At 43.4% G+C, this 22,726-nt stretch overlaps 1 protein-coding gene and 1 long non-coding RNA gene across 3 annotated transcripts; one reads left to right on the top strand and one right to left on the bottom strand.

Moving 5' to 3' along the window:
* Positions 1-205: 205 nt before the first annotated feature.
* LOC141572135 (uncharacterized) lies at positions 206-17,231 on the bottom strand. Its single transcript, XR_012497310.1, has 2 exons — positions 16,734-17,231; positions 206-753 (listed from the first exon to the last, which is right to left on the bottom strand). It is a non-coding gene; the product is annotated as an uncharacterized LOC141572135 (long non-coding RNA).
* On the top strand, positions 10,224-21,335 carry F3 (coagulation factor III, tissue factor). 2 transcript variants are annotated; one of them, XM_019752521.2, is made up of 7 exons: positions 10,224-10,472; positions 10,678-10,894; positions 12,069-12,180; positions 16,041-16,231; positions 18,143-18,321; positions 18,883-19,042; positions 20,361-21,335. In XM_019752521.2, the coding sequence occupies exons 2-7, from the start codon at positions 10,795-10,797 to the stop codon at positions 20,486-20,488; spliced, it is 870 nt and encodes a 289-aa protein (XP_019608080.2). In that variant the 5' UTR covers positions 10,224-10,472; positions 10,678-10,794; the 3' UTR covers positions 20,489-21,335. The 2 variants fall into 2 exon arrangements, with proteins under 2 accessions (XP_019608080.2, XP_074191267.1); XM_074335166.1 differs by lacking the exon at positions 10,224-10,472 and having other exon boundaries at positions 10,582-10,894.
* Positions 21,336-22,726: the final 1,391 nt, after the last annotated feature.

Below are 22,726 nucleotides of genomic sequence, written 5' to 3'. Positions count from 1 at the left end.
CTCAGTAATAATGAACAGTGCTAAGATGGCAATGACCATGCCACAAGCAAGTGCTAGGCTCACAGTCCGTGCTGCTGTCTCTTCCTGCAAGTCAGGGGGACTGACCCCCGAGAGACTCTCAGAGCCCCAGGATCTACCTGGCACTAACTGAGGCCTTCCCTGTAGCCATGGCATGAGCGAAGAACAGAGCACGCAAGATCTTAAATGCCTTTCAATATGCTCTTTACTCAAGCATCAGCCATCAACACACCAAACAGTAAAGCATCAATCTTCTATGCACCACCCAGTAAAGCACACAGAGTAACACAATAATTGGGTAAAACAGAGTAACGGACCAGTCCCAAAGTCAATCAGCGTCCTGGTGGAGTGAGGAAGGATGGCTGTTCCGGGAGGTCGGTCCAGAGTTTCTGTCTGAGTGGAGCAGAACAGAGTGGAGGGTTCTCGGAGTAGAGTGACAGCGTGGTCACCTCTCAGTCGAGACCGCCTCTCTGAGCTGCAAAAGTCCTCAGTTCTTACATAGTTCTGAGTACCTCTCTGATGTCACTTATCAGTGACCCTGTTGTCCTCTTATCTCCAGTAGCAAACCTTCGGAGTGTAGCTGGTTATATCCAATTACCAGGTCAACCAGGCAATTCCTTGACTGCTAAGTGCTCTGTGCATGTCCAAAATGGAGTCACTCTTGCTCACACAAAACTCATTCTAACAGCTTCCAGGGGTGCTCTGCATGGACAGTCATTATTGCATGTGCTAATACTGAAATAAAACAAAACAGACTCACAAGCAAATGACCATTTATATCTAAGTTAATTCCAGTGACAAAGAAATGGTAGGTCAGAATTTGGTCTCAAACTCTCATACGAGTTTATATCTAGAAACATTTGATGCTTTGAACCAAGTCAATTTAGATGATATGTTCATTGAAACTATAAGCTGTAGTCCTTAGAAGATAACTGTCCATTAAAAACCTCAAAAAGAAATTTGGAAATAATAGCTAGTTGATACAACTAGGATAATATATCAGCCGTAAAAATAAGCTCTGGCCCCCACGTGCACGTCTCTAAGATAACAAAATAAAGACTAGGAGATCTGGGCCAGAGTTCCACTGTGCCCATTTTACACTTAGAGAAACTGAAACCGCAAGAAATCAAATGGCTTACACATGTGCACACACACGTGTAACACATCAATCCCTTCCCCTCTTAGTGGAAGAAACATATACCACTTTTTCCATGACCACTTATGATTTTAAGACTTGGCTATTCACAAGGCCTCAAAATCCAGTGTGCTTCGTCTTGGATTAACTGAACTATTTGAGCTAAATAAAGACATAACTTGTTGTTAATCTTCTCTTTGAAATGCTGACTTAGAGAATTAGTGCCCTGCCCAACAGGTCACAGGCACAGAAGAAAGCCCAGAGCCATCATGCATACTTCTTTAGCAACAGAAAGTGCTTGGGTCAGAGATCCAGGGACCAGATGTCCACAGAGCCCATGTTGGAACCAGCATGCTATGGTGAGAGATCAAAGCAGAGACAGAGATAAGAGGAGGTTACCAGATACTACGGTGGCCAGAAAGCAATGCAGGAAGCAGCTCTCTTGCGTAAATTAGAGCAAGTGCAATTCTCTGTGAAAGAAAACCACAGACATGGCACGTGTCGCACACCTATTGTTATCGTTCAGCATAACTGCATAAGGCTGTGGTAACCATCCCTACCCCACGGAGCTAAGAAAGCGGCTAGGACTCAGAATTTATGAGTACGGCCTGGTCGAACTGCAGTACTATCTCCAGTTACAATGTGACCTTTCTGCCCTGTGTAGAAAGAGGCAAAGTGAATTTCTCAGGAAAGGGGTCAACGTGCTCCTTCCCCTCTCAGGATATTTGAAAGCAGCTGGTGAGAATTTGTCGTTTGTGTCCGTACACTCAGCTCCAAACTCCTCTCCATTATAAAAATAAAGTTCTCTCCATCTTGCCCCATAACTGCCTAACATCACACACACTGTCTAACTTAACTCTCGCTGCCTCCACAGGTTTCTTTCTCTGGTGGATGGCCCTAATGATTATTGGAACATGCTTGCCAAGGGATAAAAAAATGTTTCTGATGTGATGGGAGGCAGGAAAAGGACCCAAGGTGGTTTTTCCTGGGATCAACCTCAGTCATGAGTTCTCAGACACCAGCAACCTTTTTCTCAGCTGTGCTAAAATGATGCAGAAATGACCTTACAGGCAGGATGCAAAAGTAGTGACTGTGAACTAAACAGGGCCCTAGACATCCAGGCACAGGTGCCACCTGACCTGCTTCCAGAGGCAGGTTCGGAGGTTGGTAGATTAGGTCTGAGGAGGGGTGACACACCATGGAGGAGTCAGGTCACTGGTGGAACAGCCGGGATCCCACAGGAGGGAGCTCAACTGCAGAAACTTTACTGGGTGTGCGAGTAAATAGAAATCATTGCACAGAGACCAGTGAAAATATAAGTGACTCCTGCAAATTCCATCTTAAGCCTAGACATTTGTATTATAATGACAAATAGGATATACTTTTAAGTGAGAAAAGGTATGTGGGAGGCTGATAAGATAAGTGGAAGTGATTCTGGATTAAACTAACTCATTAGCTCAATCACGCCACAAGCAAGGAGGAGTAGGTCAAGACTCTAGTTAATTAATTGTAATCATGACCCATATTTCTTAATTCACAACAGAAATGCTGAGGAGCATTTATTTCATGTAGTGAGGGGGGAGCCATTTTCACATTTAGTCACTTTTTATTCTGCTTTAGAAAGAAAAATAATCTGGATATGGGAAAAACATTCAAGACGACATGAGTTCAAAACAAAGCAAAAGAAGGAGTCCTTTATATTTGAATAGGCCCAGGTTTTGGCGTGGTTTTCTTTTGGAAATTCCCCTTATTTTGAAGCCAGGAACTTCAGAGAGGGCCAGCTTCACAAGGCAGGGAACGTAAGGGGAAAAGGCAAAGGGACTTGAATCCATGCCGTGGTTTCCCCTGGTGGTTAACCACAGGGGACATACACCCTAGAGCTCAACTGCCTGGGTTCAAATCCCATCTCTGCCACTTCCCAGTTATGCAAACTTGGGCGAGTGACTTAACCTCTCTGAGCTTTGGGTTAACTCATGTGTATAAAATTCTACCTACTTCTCACAAGGTTGTTGAGAGGGTTAAATAAGTCACTACCTGGAGGATGCTAGAATAGTATGTTCTGGCCATTTTTACTGCTTGCAAATAATAGAAATAGATTGCTGCAGAGGGTCACTGAATATTTCAAGATGATCATTGACTTTTCTGCTGGCCTCCTGACACCAGCTAAGAAGAAAAAAAAGAGGCTAAATGTAGAGAGAACAAAGTTACTTTGCAGATTTCCCGGATGTTCAGAAAGTGACATCATGTCTGAGATATGTCTGGTTGATCATCCATTTATTTGGAAAATATTTGATGATATCATCTAAGTATTAGAAGTACTGTCCTTCCATGAAGGAACAAGGCAGAGTTTAGATCAGAGCAGAAGAGAATGCCACCGTAAGTAACCTCATCACCAGGCAATGAATGATGTGGGAGGGTGTGTGTGGGGTTCTGGCGGAGGACCAAGTGGCTGCATCTTGAACAGTCCTGTACCCCCAGGTGCCAGCACAGGTCAGGCATAGATGACAAGAAATGTTCACAGAATTAATGTGTACAGCACCTATTGTGCTGTATTGTGTGTCTCATGTTGTCCTTTATCTGATAATCTTCAAAGCAAGAACACACCCTCTCTTTAGGTCCCCAGCACCTAACGTCATGCCCAACACATAGGGTAGGGGGTCAATAAATGTTTATTGAATTGATCTGAGTGATGAATAAACCTACTAATGGGTCTCTCCCTAGTCAACTGTAGAGGTTTTTCGTGCTTTAATCCGAAGAAGTGAGAAACTTAACAAGATCAATAACCAAGTTATTTTTAGAAACTGGGTCTTTTAGTACCCATTCACGTTGTATATGTAACTGATTTTCTGCTCAGTCTTAGCTGCCAGCACCTACTTTTTCCTACTAAAACTCTCTTCCTTTAGTTTTAGGGTCCCATTCTGTCCTCTCCCATCTCTCTGGACGTTGCTCTAGTTTTTTCCCCTGGGTCATCCTCCTGCTCCAGCAGCATAACATGGTCACAGCCAAGCCTCAGTCCTGGGCCCACTGGTAGCTATTATTTCTGTCAAGCCACTAACTTTATCAACCTGCTCCCTCCAGTAGCAGCACCCCCACACCCCCGGCCTCAGGAGTTGACACATGGTCCAGGCCTGGACACATGACCCAGACCCAGGAGTGGGTATGTGACCCAAGCAGGGACAACCAAAATCCTTCTCTGGCACTGACTGCTGGACCCTGGTGTGATGGAGCTGAGAGGATGTGGCTCTGGGGCTGTTGGTAGCATCTGGGCCCTAATACATGGAATCCATCTGCAGGGAGAAAAAGAGAGCATCTGAAATGAGAGATGGGAGAGGCCAGGCAGGAGCAAGAGAGAGACTCAGTCTCAGAGGCCCTGGCTTCTGTAGTCCTTCCACTGGGCTATGAGCTTCCCAGGCTCATTATCCTATAAATTCCCCTTTAATTTGGGCTAGGATGAGTGGGTCGCTGTGCTTGCTAAGGAATTTGCTGTCACTATAGAAGGACCCTGTCCACTTTTACATCTTTAACCAAATCTCTGGGGAAATAGCTCCCAAATTCTATTCCCAGCCCCAATCTCTTCCCAAGCCTTGGTAACTCTATGCTGGGCATTTTTCCTAGAGGTTCACTGCTCTTCAACTTGAACATGTCTAGAACTCATTGTTTTCGAGCTGCCAACTTTCTCTTCCAGGCTCTATCTTGAGCTGTGGTGCCACCTTTCTCTGTCCCAAGACCTGAATCCTTTCTCTCCTTCCTGCCTTATCTACAATCAGGCGCTAAGTCCTGCTGCTCTGCCTTCATACTGTTCCCTACAGCTGTCCTTGCTTTCTGCTCCTTAGCCACCATGTGGGGTAGAGACCTCGCTTCCTGATGTGTCTCCCTGACTCAATTTTTCTGACATACCACAACCACAAGAGTAAGCTTCTTAAGGTGCTGTCTGCTCAATTGAAACCAGACTTCTTAGCAGCGCCCACAAAGCTGCCCACCTGCCGTCTTCGTAGCTTCCAGCCACACTTCTCACGTACAATATCCCTGCTCTCTAAATCCATTATGTTTGCACCCCTTTCTCACACTTCAGCCCTTGGCTCACCCCTCTCCCCTGTGCATTCCTCTGGGATCCGGTTCAGATACTGCTGTCCTTCTCTCATCACCCCAGTGAAAAGTGAGCTCTCCCTTTGGAGGTCTGAATACCTTTTATATCTTGAAATAAAGCTTTATGGATATAGAGGACCTACTACCATGTTTCCCCAAAAATAAGACTTACCGGGAAAATAAGCCCTAGCATGATTTTTCAGGATGACATTCCCGGAACATAAGCCTTACTGCATCTTTTGGAGCAAAAACTAATATAAGACCCAGTCTTATTTTCGGGGAAACACAGTATGTGCCTGGCACTGGGGATATTGCTAAAGATAAAGCAGTCTCTGCTGGCACAGAGCTCTCAATCTTCTAGTGGCAGACGTGGCAACATGTCCCACTTCACTTGCACTGCCTTCTCCCGTGGAAGCTTACATACTTGTCTCAGCTCCCTGACTAGCTTCCAAGATATTTTAGAAAAAAGGAACTCATAAAACAGTTCCTGGCACATTGCCCTCCACATAGTAATCCCTCAATAAATATTTGCTGACCCGTATTAGGCAGGTCTTGGTTAACAAATCCATAAAGGATATGAGATGTAAAGCAAATGTTATGCTTAAAATTAAGGTCCAGGCTTAAGACTAATCCTTATAAAATGTCAACAAATGAATTATCTAAAAAAGAATGAAGACTCCTATACAAAGCTTTAAATTGTTTACTTCACTAATGTTTTAATATTTCATCTTAGGAATCCCACACTTAGTTATCTTTTTTGTTAGACTTGCCTTTTTACAGAATCATCTTTCTATATTGGGATTCATTTTTTTCTCCCATATGCAAAACTGGAGTTCATCAATACATTCAAATTAATAAAGTCCATGTACTTCTAGCCCACAGATAATTTTCTGAGTTAAAAATACCTCTTTGATGGACTGACCATGACATGCTTAAATCTTACAGTTTTTTAAAAATTTGCACGGAACAAAATTTATTAATAAATAACATTGTTAAGATTGCTTTATATCCAACCCAAAATGCCGACAGAAAATCATTCAAACCATTAAAATTGGGACAGTAATTAGGAATGATGATCTATTTCATAGGAAAAGGACTCTTGTTTTATTCTGTATATCCAGAGTCTAGCAGAGAATTAAGCATCAGGAAGATATTCAAGTATTTACTGAATGAAAGGATTTCAGTTCATTAAATTAGTGCATATATCAGGTATAAAGAGTTATAGAAATGGAGAATTAAGGGATGCTTACATAAATGATACCATATAAAAACTTTCAAATCATGTTATATTAATAAGAATGTATGTTAAAGGTTTTCATTTTAAATGACTTTTTGTTACTAAAACAATATCAACAATTTATATTTATGTTTTATCTATTTTGTCACCATTGTATGTAGAGAATAAAAATACTTACTGTTTGTCAGAATGAAAGTTGATAGGTAGTTTGATAAGCCTTAGATTTATAAAGATAGCTGTGTGCTGAAAATACTAATCCTTTTTACTAAGCTTTTTCTCTAAACTTATACTTTTCAGAATACTGGTGCTATGTGATCACTTATTTGGCAAATTTTCCTATAAACTATCCTAGACAGTTAATAGAAGGATTTTGAATAACCAGGACAGTAGATTTCATTGTATGGGTTTTCAACACATCTTTAATTGTTTTTATTTAATCCTGGCCTAAATGTTAGCTGTTGGACTAGTATATAATTATTTTTACAAAATGCATAATCATGACTGCCAAATTTTCCATGACTAACTATACTCTGCCAGATGTGTTTTAGGTTCTGCTGAGTCACATTTTTTTTCCCCAGAACTCTGTGTTCCCACTCTTAATTCCCTCTGGCCTTTTTTCATATTTTTCCTTATACCTGAATTTTTGGTAGGATGTTTTTATAGCTCTTTTTACCATTTCATATGCATAAAATACTAATTTTATATGAATGACTCTCAATTTCACTTACTATCAAAAGCTTAACCTATGCCTTTCCCAGGCAAATATATATTTTGTGCAATTTATTCTGAAAGTCATTAAGCCTTTCTACGCAAAGAAAGCTGACAACAGCCTCATGATGTGGCTGAAAATCATCTGAATCGTCATAAAATCAAGTCTTTTAGAAAAATGTTAACTTGTTCATAAACTTCCACAATTGTTTTCTGTTTTTCAGCTACCTCTCCTTCCGATTAGATTTTCTGTCTAAATCAAGGATCAGTAATCACTAGTTAGACACCTAGAGCTTGGTGTGAAGTGATGCCTTGCAACCCACAATGGATATCCATATCCTCTTTTTTTTTAAATCTGAGCATTATGGAACATTCACTGCCAGGCCCCTAGGCAAGAAAATTTCAGCCAATGAAAATATTTGGTTGCACGCATGGTTCCCAAAAGCATTCATTGATTCAAAATGTATTAAAAGCCTACAATGTGTGGGTAATTGTGTGAAGGGTTGAGAGTTGTAAAGACAAAAAAACCATAAAACTATTCTTATTCCCCCAAGGAGCTCTAGAAGGGAAGACAGACAACAAACACAGTTGAAGTCAAGTGAAGCCCGCAGTAGAATTAAGTCTGTGAAATTGGTGGGGAGTGTTACCAAAGTACAGAGGGAGGACTGTAATACCGCCCCAGTCATCCCCAGATTCCTCATCGTCCACATTTCATCACTGATTATGCAAAGGCAATGCAACCTCTTCTACATGTCCCCATGCATGCATGTGTTAAGGAATAACCATCCAGATACTTCTGGAGAACAGTGAGTTCCCCACTGCAAGTATGTTCTATACAGACTACAAAGCATTGTTGAGTTCCCATGGATGAGTAAATGAATCCAATAAGCCAGGGTTTGTGGCCCAATATTACTTCCGTGAATTGGGAGTAGAAGAAAGCACGGCCATGGAAAGAAAGCTCCTGAGGTCAGAGATCTGCCTTGCGAGGTTAGGCAAGCCGGTTCTCTCAGGCCAGGTAGTCACAGATCCTCATCTGTAAAAGGATTTCTGAGAGGTCTCCTCCAACCCTCTGACTTTCTAACATCTAATCATAAAGGGATTGGTCTGTCCAGCCTGATGATCATTATCATTTAGGAACTTTTCAAACTCCTCAGTCTCTAAGACGTATCATATAGGAGGGAACTTTGGTAACTGCTAAGCTCGACTTTACTAAAGGGAGTAAAAAAAAAATTGTGTAATGTTAGTGAGAAGTTTTAACAATCTGTTCCTGTGCAATAAATATCAACTATGAAATTTTAGAAATGACATTTATCGATTTATCGGTGCCGAGCAGCAGCAACTGATCCAGAAATCTGGCCACTGTCTGATCAACCAGAAAAGAACTTTGCTATGGGATGTTATCTACCATAGTCAGTTTTCTTCCTCTTCTTCTTGAAAACGGTAATAATTTTTAGCATTTTTCAAATCTTAAAGAATGTCATTCTGTATTTACTCAAAACCTGGAAAAAGCTAACCTCTACTTTCTTTCCAGTGTATATCCCTTTACAATGGTATTTATCACATCTGTTACAGCTCTTGATGTGTTTCACCACCTGGACTCTGATCTCCTTGCCCATGTCTTACTCATTTTTGTCTCTTGAGCCCCTTACATGTGAGGAAATTTACTCAAAACCCTGTGCAAACACCCAAGAAATTCCTCTCTTCTCTGCCTGATCATTTTAGTGAGTATGCAAAATAAATATTCATGTAACTTATCAACCTTTTAAGGAACCTTTTGTGTCACATTCTAATGTTAAACATATTTTTCTTCTCAAATTGCTGATCTTGACATTGCTTAAAGCCCTTGATGATTTCAGAACAGTCAGTGGCTCCAAATTGAACCTGTAGACAGAACAATTCCTTGGGTTTCTTAATGCGCCTGATTGAAGTGTAGCATATTCTAGCTACCTTCAACTCCAGAGTACAAAGAATCACATTCTAGGTGGGGCTAAAGATCTGTTAGGGAAAACGACTCAGGCTAGAGACTGCAAAAAGAACGATTGCATGGCTTAGTTTTCTGCAAACATAAACTTGGTGGGTGTAGAGCTGGAAGAGAGCTCATAGAGGAAACCAGCAAGTACAGTTTTACAGCCTGGATGTGTTATTTCACTTCAGGCAAGAGAAGAAAATAAAACTATTGTAAAGTTTTCTTTCTTTTCAAATGAGTGCAATGCTATGGCTTGGCAATCTATATGGAAATGTGTACACAGTATGCACTAAAATGCAAGGCTGATTTCCCTAGGGAAAAAAATGGAACAGGAAAAAGAGAAATGATTCCACACTTCCCCTAAAAACTCTCCAGTCAGTCTTGGAGGCAACTAGAGAGTAATAATTAACAAATAATGGGCAGTACATGTACAATGCACTTCCCAATGGGAAGTTCACTCAGTAGAATGAAAGTGGACATTTCCTTGCCTGACCGTTTTACAGCAAAGCCCAGAAGAGGAAGCCAGAAGCTAATTCAGAAAAACCAAAGCATAAGACTAGTGGCACGAAAGTCTGATTATAGTTTTTGATTTCATTTTTTGTTTCTCTGCACTTGAGCGGAACCAACTCAGTCCCCCAAAATGTCTTCTTCAATGTGAGAACAATCCTTTCTGGAAACACAGGGTTGCAGATGTCACGCTGGAATTCTCCCACAGGCCAACTGCCAGGTTTGGGGCTGCTTTTCCTGGGTCACTACTCCGGGTTGCGCTGGGTTATGCCTGTGCTAACTAACCTTCGCACCTGTGAGCAGATACCTGCATTTGCACCACCTTTATAGTTTGCGACCCACGGAAAGGGCCTCGTAGGGTAGGAAGGTCAGGTGTCATTGCCTTCGGGGTAGAAGACCAAACCGCAGCTGGGAGAGTGCCCTACTCATCCTCACGCGGTTACTGGGCTGCAGATTCCAAGGCCCAGCCCCACGTGGGCAAAGCGCAGGGGAAATGCCTTGCGCTGTCGGAGCAGAGCCCGGAGCCGGGACCTGCTATCACACTTGGTAAAAGCTGCGGGTCCACCGGCCGGGACACCACCGTATCACCAAGTGGAAAGAAATATCCCTCTCCGGCACCTCAAGAACTCCTTCCAACGTTCCCCGTCTTTCTTCCCCACAGACTATTGCCCACTCAGGCGGGACCGCCAGATCGCCGGCCTAGGGGTCCCGGGGGCCACAGGGCTGGAGAACCAGGAGGCCTGGTTCCCCTCGGCACCCGGAGCTGCCAACGGCCGAGGGGCAGCTTGGCGCTCAACGGCGCAGTTGAATCAGGGGTGAATCACTCCTTTCAGGGTCTTGGAGTTTCCTACGGGAGGCGGGGCGGGGGTGTGGATTCGCCGGAGCCGCCCACCGCGACGGCTCTGACCCGGCCGGGGCGGGGACGGGGAGTCGGGAGGGGAGGCGGGGCGGGCGCCGCGACCGCGGAGGCGCGGGCGTCCTCTCGGCCCTTTATAACGCGCCCCGTACTGGCTCCCCCAGACTCGGGCTCCCTACACCCCTTCCCGCTCCCTCCGGCCTCCCCAGGGCGCCTGCTGCCAAACCACCCCAGACTCCGAAGTCGCGGAATCCTCCTGACCTCGCCGCCAGCCCTTGGACATGTCGACCCCTACCGGCCCCCCGGTGCGCTGCCCAGAGGCTGCTGTCGCAAGGACGCTCCTGCTCGGCTGGGTCCTCGTCCAGATGGCGGGAGCCTCAGGTGAGTGGCACCCGCCCCCTGAACATGTGGTGCGCTGCCCGGAGGGGGTGGGGGGAGACAGTCTTGGCTGGCAGCGGGCTCGCCCTGCTACCGGGAGGTGCTCCTGGCACCCACCAGACTCAGCCGCGCTCACCCACCGCGTTTGAATGAACCCCGGCTGGGGGCGCACAGGCGCGAATTGGAGGGTAGGTGGTTCGCGCCCGGGACACCGCCTGCTCGTTCTGCTAGAGATGCTTGCTAGGGGAGTCCATCGTTGTTGCATAAGTGGCTTTGTGGCTCCAACGTTAAGTTTAGGAAAAGAGCTTCCCAGTGACCTTTAAGGTGCGGGGTGGGATTTGGGTCCGCACCTGCACCGGTCGGCGGCGTGCAATGGTTTGGATATTATCCTTTATTAAATGTGCACTTTCCTTAATAAAGAGCGGCCCGCGCGGTCTTGTCTTGATAGTCTTTGTTTTAGATTGGGTTAGAGGGAATCCTGCTGCAAAACGTCGCTTGGATTCGAGCAGTCACCACATTGTGCACGCTCCATATGCCTGTTCTATGTGCGGAGCAGACCAGAGACTGGCCTGAGTATTGGCAAAGCAGACCTTAATGATAAAGCATCCTGACAGTATGACAGGCCGCACGTCGGCCTCGGTGTCTGTGGAAGTTTCAGTATAGACATTTTTAGATAAAAGTGAAAGAAGTCAAGATTTGCTTTTTTCATTGTATACATTCCTAACTCTTCTCACACACGTGGGATTTGCCCTTTTCCATAACGTATGGAAGACCCTTCCTATCCGGCCTTCCCTGCCAGAGTTCAACCTCGGAGTCCTCCACTTCCCCAGCTCTGCCCTGGACACCCTGGGGCAATGATGGCTCCTGGGCTGTGCTTCCAGGTCACGTTGTCACAGGGCTTCCCCAGTGAATAATTTCAAACAAGGACTTCAAGCTCCTTGACTGTTTCCTTAGATTACAAGGATGATTTTGCCATGAGGAAATTCTGAGTTTAGGAAAAACTTGAGGGTTTTTTTCTCTTGACAATTCAATAGTGAAGCTTTGCGGTTGGAAAACAAAATTAATGTGAGGTTTATGGTGATGTTGGGGAGGGGGTGGGAAGATTTTTTATAACGTAAACATGAAATCATGTGCTGAGAAGATCATGTAATAATAGCTGTTTCTCTGTTGTTTAAAGGCAGTACAGGTGTCGTGCTAGCATATAATTTAACTTGGAAATCAATTAATTTCAAGACAATTTTGGAGTGGGAACCCAAACCCATCAATCATGTCTACACTGTTCAGATCAGGTAAGCTAGGTACAAAAAAAAGAAAACCACGGTTTTTGATGTTTCCACTTTCCTGTGCTGAATTCAAATGTCCTTAGAGTTGATTGATGGATGAAATTATTTAATAGATGACAAAGAAGAGGGCATTCATGGTAATTGGCTGGCCAGAGCCCCCTATTCCATCAAGCCTGCAACATTTCCAGACCGTAAACTGATAAAACGTTTTTTGTTTGGGGAAATGATCGGAAAATTCCTACGTGGAGTATGAGCCGTGGAGAGCAGGCCATGGCAGCACTGACAGACATGGTCCTGGGTCGATGACAACTAATCCGATCGAACCACACACATGTCTCTTTTTGTGCTGTCTAGACTGTGACTCTGCTCTAACGTGTTAGGGAAGAGGTGGGGAGGAGTTCGAATGTATCCATTGCCCTGAAGCAGTGTTTGATGCATTAATCTTTGCACTCATGATTCAAAATTTGGTTGCATACGTGATATCGAGGAGGCCAAGTTCGTGACTCACCAAGACAGGAAGAAATACTTCTCTTTCTGCACCTTCAGTAGTCAGGGCTGCTCTGCTCATTTATCCTTATCTCTGATTGACAGCTCTCTCCAAGAGCCTGTAATTCAACATATTCAGTCTAAATGTCCACATGTCTTCCTTGATGGTTTTCACCATATTCTTGTAAGTTTCTAGTTTCTGAAATGTTCTAGGAGGCTTGGTAGAGATCTTATTAAATAGAGGAGAACCCTGTGAAAGTTATTTTAACACTGCTTGTATAAAGGCACAAAGGTGTCACCAGCTGAAATGAAAAGTGTTTTGCTGTTTGGTTTAGCTTGTATCAAGCCTTTTATAACATTAGGAATGCAACTCCTAAGTATGGAGGGGGTCTTTTAGGTGGATGTTCTTGGTTTTTCAAAATGAACTTCATGACAACTGTTGCCAAAGCAACAGGGAAGAGAATTTGTGTGTGTGTGTGTGTGTGTGTGTGTGCACATGCAGTACAGCTAGAGGGAGAGAGAGAGGAATTTCATAACCTGAGGCAATAATTACAATTACAGTCAAACTTGTCAATTCAGATTCTACTAGCCAAGCATTAAGTAACTAGTTCTATTGATACGGAGCTGAAGTTTACCTTAGTAGACACTTTCCTTCTCGTTAGTGAAAATAAGATTTTAGTAGGAATGCTTATCTCCTAAATATATTCAGTCTTATGTTTGGTGAACATGTGGAAACATTTATGATTTACCCGATTTTTTAAACATAAGCCTTCGTTAACTCTCAGTTCTTGGTGTTTCCAAGGCTGCTGTTATTTAAGTGCAAACATCCTAGTGCAGAGCTGCCGCTTGGGGGCGCCCGCGGACACGGGGGGGGGGGGATTTCCTGCGGTGCTGGGATCTCCCGAAGCCTTGCCTGTGAGCAAGAGAACCTGCGAGCAGTCCCTCCCCACTGCTGGAGACCTTACTCTTCTCCGTCCCCCTCATGGGTGCAAAGGACCATAGCAATTACTTTTTATAGAAGAGGAAACTGCTCCCCTCGGAAGGTGAGGGATTTCTTTATGACTGCATTGATGGTGAGTGCCATCAACTGAGTCTGGAACCAAGGTCTCTCCAGCATTCCACCACCACCACCTCCTCTCGTGGGTCTGTCACAGTCTGATGTGAGGCCCCACAGCTGGAAGGAAGAAGGAAAACGGTTCCCCATGGCATCTCCTCAGTGGACCTCCTTCCCTCCCAGTTTTCCTCCCCTAGAGGAAGCAGCTTACCCTGCTGCTCCTCTTCACCCACTGCTGGCCTGTCCCCAGCCAAGGGGCACAACTGCAATGCCTGAAGCTCCTACTTGGAGTTCCAGCTGTAATTTTCCCGTTTGGAAACAGTTTCAGTGATGGTTGCAAAGTGCTATTGGCTCAAGCACTGAGACATCACTTGTAGCATTGCTTCCATGGGAATGTTCTGAATTCTAAAACTGAACTTCCAAAGCTTCTAGAAAACAACCTCCTTCTAAATTAGTGAATCTGGATTCTGTTGGCATTTTTTTAGTAATTCAGGCAGGACTTTTATTATTTCCAGATCAGGAGATTTGACAATACCTAGAGGGCGCTCGAAGGTTTCTACAGTGTTTATGCTGGTAATCGCATCCGGAGGAACTTAATACAGAATTGCCCCTTCAGTACCTGTTCACCTGACTTTACTGACTTTGCTAGTTTCAGGGATATAGGTGCTTGTGCTGCATTTTGCCATAGAGTGCTGTGACTCCTACGTGTGAGCTGGGAGGAACCAAATACCGATCTCCCAGATAGAATGTAGCCACAGAGCTCAGCCGTCTTTCTCCTGCTTATCTGAATGACTTGTTTGCCTTTGCGGTGGAGGAGAATCATCTTGTCCCCATTCACTTTTGTAAAATGCGTTTTGGTCACTCTGGAATTAAGATAGCCTCTCTACTTTTATTTACAAACTAAGATTGACACAGCAATATTTTGGTTTCTTGGCGTTTCTAGAGAACGCTAAGAAACCAAAATATTGCTGTTTCAATCTTCTGTGTTTGTGAATTTTAGGACAAAGAGTGTGTTCACCCATACCCTTTTAGCCTGGTTATTTAGTTCAGATTTTAAAAAGATACATATTTATGGCTCTTATACATGGATTTAGACAGTTGAATTCATACAGCGGCTTGTTTTCTCCTTGAGTCAACCTGTAAATGCAAACCGTCTAATACTCAGCAAAGCCTGGCTCTAAAACCCCGCTGCTTAACAGCAAACCCAAGGGCATAGACCCCTGGTACCAAGCAGACCGTGTTCAACATGAAGTACTTGAATGGAGATATCAGCAGTGGGGGACAGGGAAGGGAGAGCAAGGAGATCTGGAGATTCCTGGGGAAAGTGGGATTGAAGCATGGCCCTAAATGATGGATAGGGCTCTGGTGGTCGATGATGCTGAAGAGAAGGGAAGAGCAGTGTAGCTGCTCAATTTATGGGGGACAGAAGTATGTGGATCAAGTTGCAGTGGCATTTATCTATGAATTATTTTGGTCCTTTAAAATAATTTCATGTTGAATACAAGTTCTTTAAATCCTTTCTTCTTCAGCACATCTTACAAAAGGAAGATCTTTTTAGCCTCTTAGTCTTTTAGACTTTGTTAGATACTACCTGTGTGGTTACTGTTTAATCTTTGATGGGACGTATCACATCTTGTTAAAGGGTGAGAGGCATGTAGTGTAATGAGATGAATAGACCCAGCTCTCACCTCATTAGCTGTGTGACCTTGTACAAGTTACTTAGCGTCTCTGAGCTTCAGTATTCTCATGTGTAAAAAAAGATCCTTCTTGGAAGGATTATAGCAAATGAAGTGACATGTGTAAAGGCCCAGTACAGTACCTGGCATATTGTGATTCAGTGAATGTTAAATAACCACACCAGTAATGGTCATGATAGAATGTATTATATAGACTATATCAGTAATTCTACAGAGACTATAGAAAGTGATATAATAAACAGAATATAGTATGGTATAATAGGTAGACTATAATAAATAATTGGGTCTTAATGGAAAAATCGTCTACATTTTAAGAAAGATGTTTAACAGAATGTTTAAGAGCACCGACCCACTAGTCTAACGGCTGTCTGGCTCAGTCCAATTGTGTGACTTTGAGCTGGTCACTGAGTCTCCCTTTGCCGCAACTGCCTTATCTGTGAAAACAGATGATTATAGAGCCAGCCCAGTTGCTGGGAGAACTCAAGTTCATCTGAAGTGTTCAGCATAGCAAAAGCCTGCTCAGGAGTGGTTGTAGAGACTATTACTGTACGCAGCACCACAGCCAGAAAGCCATCTATCTTATTGTTTGCAAATAATCGTCTTCCTCTTCTTGTTCTTCCTTCCTTTAGCCGTAAATTAGGAAATTGGAAAAACAAATGCTTCTCCACAACAGACACAGAGTGTGACGTCACCGATGAGATTGTGAAAGACGTGAAGGAGACATATTTGGCGCGGGTCTTTTCCAAGCTGGTAAATGACACCAGTTTTGCTGGGGAGCCCATGAGTACAAATTCCCCGATGTTCACACCTTACCTAGAGAGTAAGTAGCTCGGTTTGCAATAACCTTTCATTCTTGTTGTTATAAGCTGCTGAATCTTCTTGTGAGCTTGTGACCCTTAGGGGCCATTAGATTTTTTAAAAGTGTTTCTCCACACACACATCTTCTTTCTCACAAACTGGTACGTGCCACAGCCCTCTTCAGTCATTCCAATGTGGTAGGAAGTTCACAGAGCGTGAACTTTGGAGTTGATAACAATGTTATCAAGTAACTTTCTCCACCTGTCTGTCCCCAGACCAAACAAGTAATTGGCTGGATGGGATGGGGGTGGTGGGGAGCACGAAACCCACCAAGGCTGGGGTTTCAGCATTTCCCCACACATATTTCTAAGATTATATTCACACACACACACACACACACACACACACACCCTGAAAATTCTGTCCCATCATCAGACCAGCAGTCCCACTTTAAGGTTTTTCACAGCCACAAATCCACCGAGAGAATCTAGTTTCCCTCTGAGCCCAGAATTGGGTTTACTGACCTTTTTAATCAGTCGGCCATGTTTTGAGTCCCGTGATGTGCCACACTTGTCCAGCCAGCTCCCAGCCTGCCTCCTTCATGCTGGTTTTCAAAGTGCTGAATACTTTCCTCCCCAGCCTTTGCCCCAGTAAGCTGACCTTAGCATCTACTAAGGGAATGCAGAGGATTCCTGCCAAGCAGGAGATTACATTTTTGTGTGGTGACTCTGGTTCTAAAGTAGGTATTTTAAACAAACACATGTAGCACATTGGGGAGAGTGAAATCTTTTGTCTTTAAATCTTCAAAGATCTTTTAAGAAGACCTAGAATGAAAGGTTAAAATGAAAGTGTGATGGTATTGGGGCTTTTTTATTTGCCCCCTCTGACCTCCTGGGGAGAGAGGACAGTTTCTCAACGCAGGGATGGTGAGAAGGGGCAGAGTGACAGTCAAGCAAACTTTCCCCTCTGGTACCTATTTTGAGGGTCAAAATAGGAAGCTGCCTTCCAGGAGCCTCTGTTTGCAGAGCCTGTCTCCAGACTCCTCTAGTGCTTTTTACCTGTGTGTCTCTCGCGGCATTCAGCGGGATGTAGACTCTGTGTCCACAGCCACCTCCAGTAACTCTAGGATCAGTGATTGTCATTCTCCTTCCATGGGTGGCATCCTCATGATTCTCTGTTACAGGTGTTGAGTTTTTCGTAAGCCACTTCAAATCCATTTTTTGGTGCAAGATAGAAAATATTTTATATATTTATTTTGCATGTACTCACACATACATGCACATAGTTGCTTATAATTTATATTAAATTATTAGAATTGGTTTTAGGGTACTGTCATTCATCCAAAGCACACGAGATACTTGAGCCATTCCAGAGTCCCAGTGGTTAAAACTGGTTCCTTGAGGTACCAAGGACATTTCCTCGGCTTTCCCACAGCCCCTAATTTATTGTATCTAAAATATGGAATCTTACACAATTGTACTGTTTAATACAGTAGCCACTAACCACATGTGGCTATAGAGCACTCGAAAGATGGCTAATGGTCTAAGAGTAAAATACACACTGAATTTTGAGAAATATCGCCAAAAGGTTTTATATTGATTACATGTTAAAATGATAACATTTTAGCTATATTGGGTTAAATAAAATATATTATTGAAATTAATTATACATATTCCTTTTTACATTTTCTCATGTGACTGCAAGGTAATTTAAAATGCCACCTGTGGCTCCCATTATATTTCCCGTGGGCAGCACTGTCACAGAATGTCTCGGGGTTCAGCTCTGTTGCCACTTAGCTCACTGCTGTCCGGGAGTTGATTCTATGCGGGTGTTTTATGAGGGGTGACTAGGTTGTTATCACCTGTGATAACTGAATGAGATTCTATTTTGTAGAGAATTCTTTGGTTCCAACGAAGCTCATTTTCTGTTTTAGCAAACCTCGGACAGCCAACAATTAAGAGTTTTGAACACCTTGGGACAAAACTGAATGTGACCGTCCAGGATGCACGGACCTTAGTCAGAAAGAATGGCACATTCCTAAGCCTCCAGGATGTTTTTGGCGATGACTTAAGTTACACACTTTATTATTGGAAAGCTTCAAGTACAGGAAAGGTGAGGAGTCTTCCTTTGTTTTAATGACTTGTTTTAAATCATGGGTCTTTGATTTTACAGCCTACTTCTTCCCCAATCCAAAACTAGCAGAATGGGATAGTTGAGAGCGCAGCATGGTGGAGTGGGAGGGGTGCCTGCTGTCCTGATTCTACTTGTCACTTTGAGTAGCCTTGTGAGTTTGGTCAGGGCCCCCTTGGATAGCCAGTCCTTCAGGCAAGGGGCTAGACCAGGTCACCTCTAAGGTTCCTGGCAGCTCCCACATTTTCTTCCTCTATTGAGGGTCACAGAGACAAAATTGGCTTTCCATTCAACAATTAATTTTTTCCTTTACTGTAAATGTCTTCTAAAGGGGCTAAATTGGGTTGAATGTGCCTAAATTGGATATGTTCAGTCTTGGGAAAAGCATCCTTAGCAGTGATCCTGGGGAACTGTTTGGTCAAGTTAGTTCTAATCCTGCATATGTCAGATGTGTTCATGTTCTCTTACTGCCACAGTGGCTTAGTTAATGGGAAAGAATTCCCTCTGAGCTCAGATGAATTAAGAATCCTTATCTTTTAACAGAAAACAGCCAAGTCAAACACTAATGAGTTTTTGATTGATGTGGATAAAGGAGAAAACTACTGTTTCAATGTCCAAGCAGTGATTCCATCCCGAAGAGTGAACCAGAAGAGTCCAGAAAGTCCCATTGAGTGCACTGACCTCAAGAAAGGTATATTCAAAGGTGAGTGGCCCTGCCTGGCAGGCGTGGATGCACAGTTGCCTTCCAGGGGACTAGCACCAACCCCCCTCCAAACCAGAATGCACTTTTGTTCAGAGAGAAACTGTCTTCGTTTTTCTTTTTCCTGTGTGGGATTTTGGTACTCTTACAATTTTAGGCATTTAGAAATAAATGTGTCTGTGTTGTTCCCTTATATTAGCAAGTATTTTCTTGATCACCTTCCGTGTGCTAAGTTCTCTGCTGAGCACTGGGCCTACAGCCCATGTGTAGGATTTCGCATCATTCAGGGTTCTCTGGGAATGTTTTCACACTTAAATTCTGATCTTGGGGGTTTGGGGGCAGCTGTTCGACCAGCTGCAACACCACCCGATAAACATTTGTGAGTACCCATGATGAGCTGTTGCCACAGAGGGGATAGTCTAACCCATGAAGGGAAGGGATTGAGTCTGTCACATATAACCATGTGCGTGTGTGTCCACGCATGTGTAGACACTGGGCCCAACTGGAAGTGCAGTGGGTGTTCAGACACGTACCTGAGGCTAAAAGCCTATGAGTCTCCCTCCAGGCTTTGTAGGGAAAGTACTCTGGCTACTTTCAGGGATTAAAAGGACAAAGGATAGTAATGATGGCCTAGCTCCTTGTTAAGAGGAGATTTAAAAATTTTAAACCACTTTTAAGTAAATTCTCTCCCATTTATTGACATTGACAGAAGGAAAGGACTCCCCTTCTCTCTGGTCTTACACCCCTCTGGGCCTTCGTACCCACGGCCCTCACATCCATCTTCCTAAAGCCAGCTGGAGTCCCACTGCCTCTCTGTCTTCATGCACCCTGATCGCTGCCTCCTCTCTCTGCTGGAATGTGTCCTTTGAGAACCATTGCAGATGCCACTTCCACCAGGAAGCCTTCTTACTGCCCCAACCAGTGTCACCTCTCTTCACCTGTGTCCTGGTAGCGCTCCGGATCTCTCTTCTGATCTCATCTTCTACTGTAATTGTTGCCAATAGGTGGCCTTATTTTTAGCCACTTGTTTCTAACAGTGGTTCTTGTTTCCATCTACATATGTCTTTTTAAACTGTGAGCATTATCCAGTTTATTTAATGGCTTGTTTAATGCTTTCTTTGCCATTGTCAATTGCCCTAAAACATCTAGGGTTTGACAAATATATTCCTCATCAAAATGTGGTGGAAAGAGTGGAGGAAAGAAATTTGAAATTGTGCAAAAACAAGATGGTGTAATTTGGGGTTAAGCCCTCAAGGCTGCCCACTGATAAGTGGCATTCTAGCGCTCTCTCTCAGTAGACTTGGTACCTGTTCTTTTTCAGACATGTTCTTCATCATCGGAGCGGTGGTGTTCGTGGTCATCATCATCATCCTGTCTGTGTCTCTGTACAAGTGCAGGAAGCGCAGAACTGGGCGGAGCAGGAAGAACTCCCCCCTCAATGTTGCATAAGGCACACGCCATGGGAACTGCCGACGGCTTCAGAGTTTATATTGCACTGCGACCAGGAACTTTTAAGAGCATGGAACATATGGAAACACAAATGAGTATTTTGGAGCATGGAAACCCTTGGGCTCAAAGAAAAGTTCTTTGCCTGCCCTGGTCTCCTGACTAGCAGTCTGCTTTTGATATCAATGTTCGTCACTTTGGAATGTAATGAACGGTACGACCAACTCCAAGTTTTTTTAATTTCTTTTTGAACACTGTGGCACCTTTTGCACATATCATGCTTTAGACTGTTTTTTCTACACTCAAGATGAAACTAAGTCATCTAAGCAAAAATATTAACAAATGAGTTAAAAAATCCTGGGTGGACTTTTGGAGAATTTTCAAGAGGCTGATTTCAAATCATGTGGGAGAATGAAATGGAAATTGGGTGGACTTTTTTAACATGGTGTTTAGGTTCTTCTTTTTTAAGAGTTCTTTTGGAGGTTCTTTTGGAGGTACAAAACACTTGGCACATTTTCATATGAATGTGTTAAATGCAGAAGCTTTCTTATTTGGGCCTTTTCCTGACATGCATTACATTTTAGCACTTTAACTGACTCAAATGCTGTTGATTAAACAGTTGACAGCTTCTTATATTTTTATAAGACTACTATACAAACAAACTACACAGAGTTTATGACTTAAGGTACTTCAAGTTTATATGGTCAATATTGTATATATTTTTTAAATATTTTCAAAGGTTTTGTATATGGGGATTTTCTATTTATAGAGGTAATATTGTTCTGTTTGTATATATTGAGATAATTTATTTAATATGCTTTTATATAAATAAAGGTGACTGGGAATTGTGCTTTTCGCCTGTATTATATTTTCCATTTACTATTTATGATTTGATCTTTGGCTTGGCGACAGTAACAAAGGACCCTAAAATTCTCAATCTTATGACAATTTTATACTATTTATTTCTCACTTCCATTACAGGTGGGCGGCTGTGGGCTGACAGCAGCTCTTCCTAATGTCTTCTCATCCTAGGACCCAAACCAAAGGTGAAGCCCCGCTTTGGATTAGGGCAGAGGGAAAAAGAAAAAACTGGTGGAAACAGGCAGTCCCATGTTCAAATTTTAAGCTGCCTCTTGAAACGTCTGCTCCTCCTGGCTCACAGTCACTCCCACAGCGGCTCCCATGCCACTGGCCCAAGCAAGACACATGACCACACCTGACAATACTGTGCCTACAGGCAGGCACCACAGGTCACCGAACGCAAGGCTGGGATGTATAGTGTTACAGGGAAGGGAGAAATTATACAATCTCTACTGCAGATTTAGAGGGAGAGATTTCTTCCCGTGGGCATTAGTTTGAGTTGCAGATGAAGGTTGGAGAGGAGAAAGGAAGAAAAATTCTTTGGATTATTGTCTTAAAATTGGATAAAAGGACAATAAGCTAGGGAGAGAGAGAAGAAGAGTGGCGTCTCTAGAATTAACTAAAAGCAAACGATTGAAAGCTCTTTGCAGGCAGGACTGGGTCTGGCTCACTGGTACTGCTTTAGGGGGGCCTTGCCAATAGCTCTTAGTCATGGTGGAGTCAAGTTGTCTTCATTACCTCCCTCTAGAAAGCAGAAACAGTGAACCCTCCACTCAAATGCAAATAGAATGTAACCGAACAATCTTGTTCTCTCAACTATATTGGAAGAGGATTCTAACTAGAGATGAAATTGAGGTTCTTGGCACCTAGTTGGACCAAAACCTTATTTGCTTTCTGCTGTGGAAGGCTGGGCCAGGACAGTCTAGGAAAAGCACGCCAGATGGCATGCCCACCTGGACGTGGTCCCCACCTGGACGTAGTCCCACAAAGAGACACCAAGCAAACATTAAAATGAGCGAAGACGTGGTTCACTGTCTAGCTATCCACAAAATTTAAATCTATATTGTTCCTTTGCTGAAAAGAACACTAAGCATTGGCAATAAAACACCGAACATGAAATGTTTGATTTGATATTACATTCTAAGGAAGAATAGGCAAAGCAAACCTTTCATGTTCCCATAAAAATAGTAGCCTGAAAGAAAAAAAAAATACAGTAGGAATTCTGAAGAAATTAAGGGAAACAGACCCATGCTTGGTTGATTGGGCTGGTTTTGTTGGTGGGTTTACCATAACCAAGCTGTATCGACGCTGGAGAGAAGGAATCATACACTGTTGCTATGCCAGAAAAAGGGGGAGGGTGCACTGGCAGCAGAGTCAACA

Source organism: Rhinolophus sinicus, linkage group LG06, assembly GCF_036562045.2.
Source record: "Rhinolophus sinicus isolate RSC01 linkage group LG06, ASM3656204v1, whole genome shotgun sequence".
In the NCBI taxonomy this organism is placed as follows: domain Eukaryota; kingdom Metazoa; phylum Chordata; class Mammalia; order Chiroptera; family Rhinolophidae; genus Rhinolophus; species Rhinolophus sinicus.
This window is presented reverse-complemented; position numbering and strand designations above follow the sequence as displayed.

Coding starts and splice junctions, on each gene's coding strand:
- F3 (XM_019752521.2), top strand. CDS start 10,795: ATGTCGACCCCTACCGGCCCCCCGGTGCGCTGCCCAGAGGCTGCTGTC. Junction 16,232..18,142: donor GTTCACACCTTACCTAGAGA/GTAAGTAGCTCG, acceptor TTTCTGTTTTAG/CAAACCTCGGACAGCCAACA. Junction 19,043..20,360: donor CAAGAAAGGTATATTCAAAG/GTGAGTGGCCCT, acceptor GTTCTTTTTCAG/ACATGTTCTTCATCATCGGA.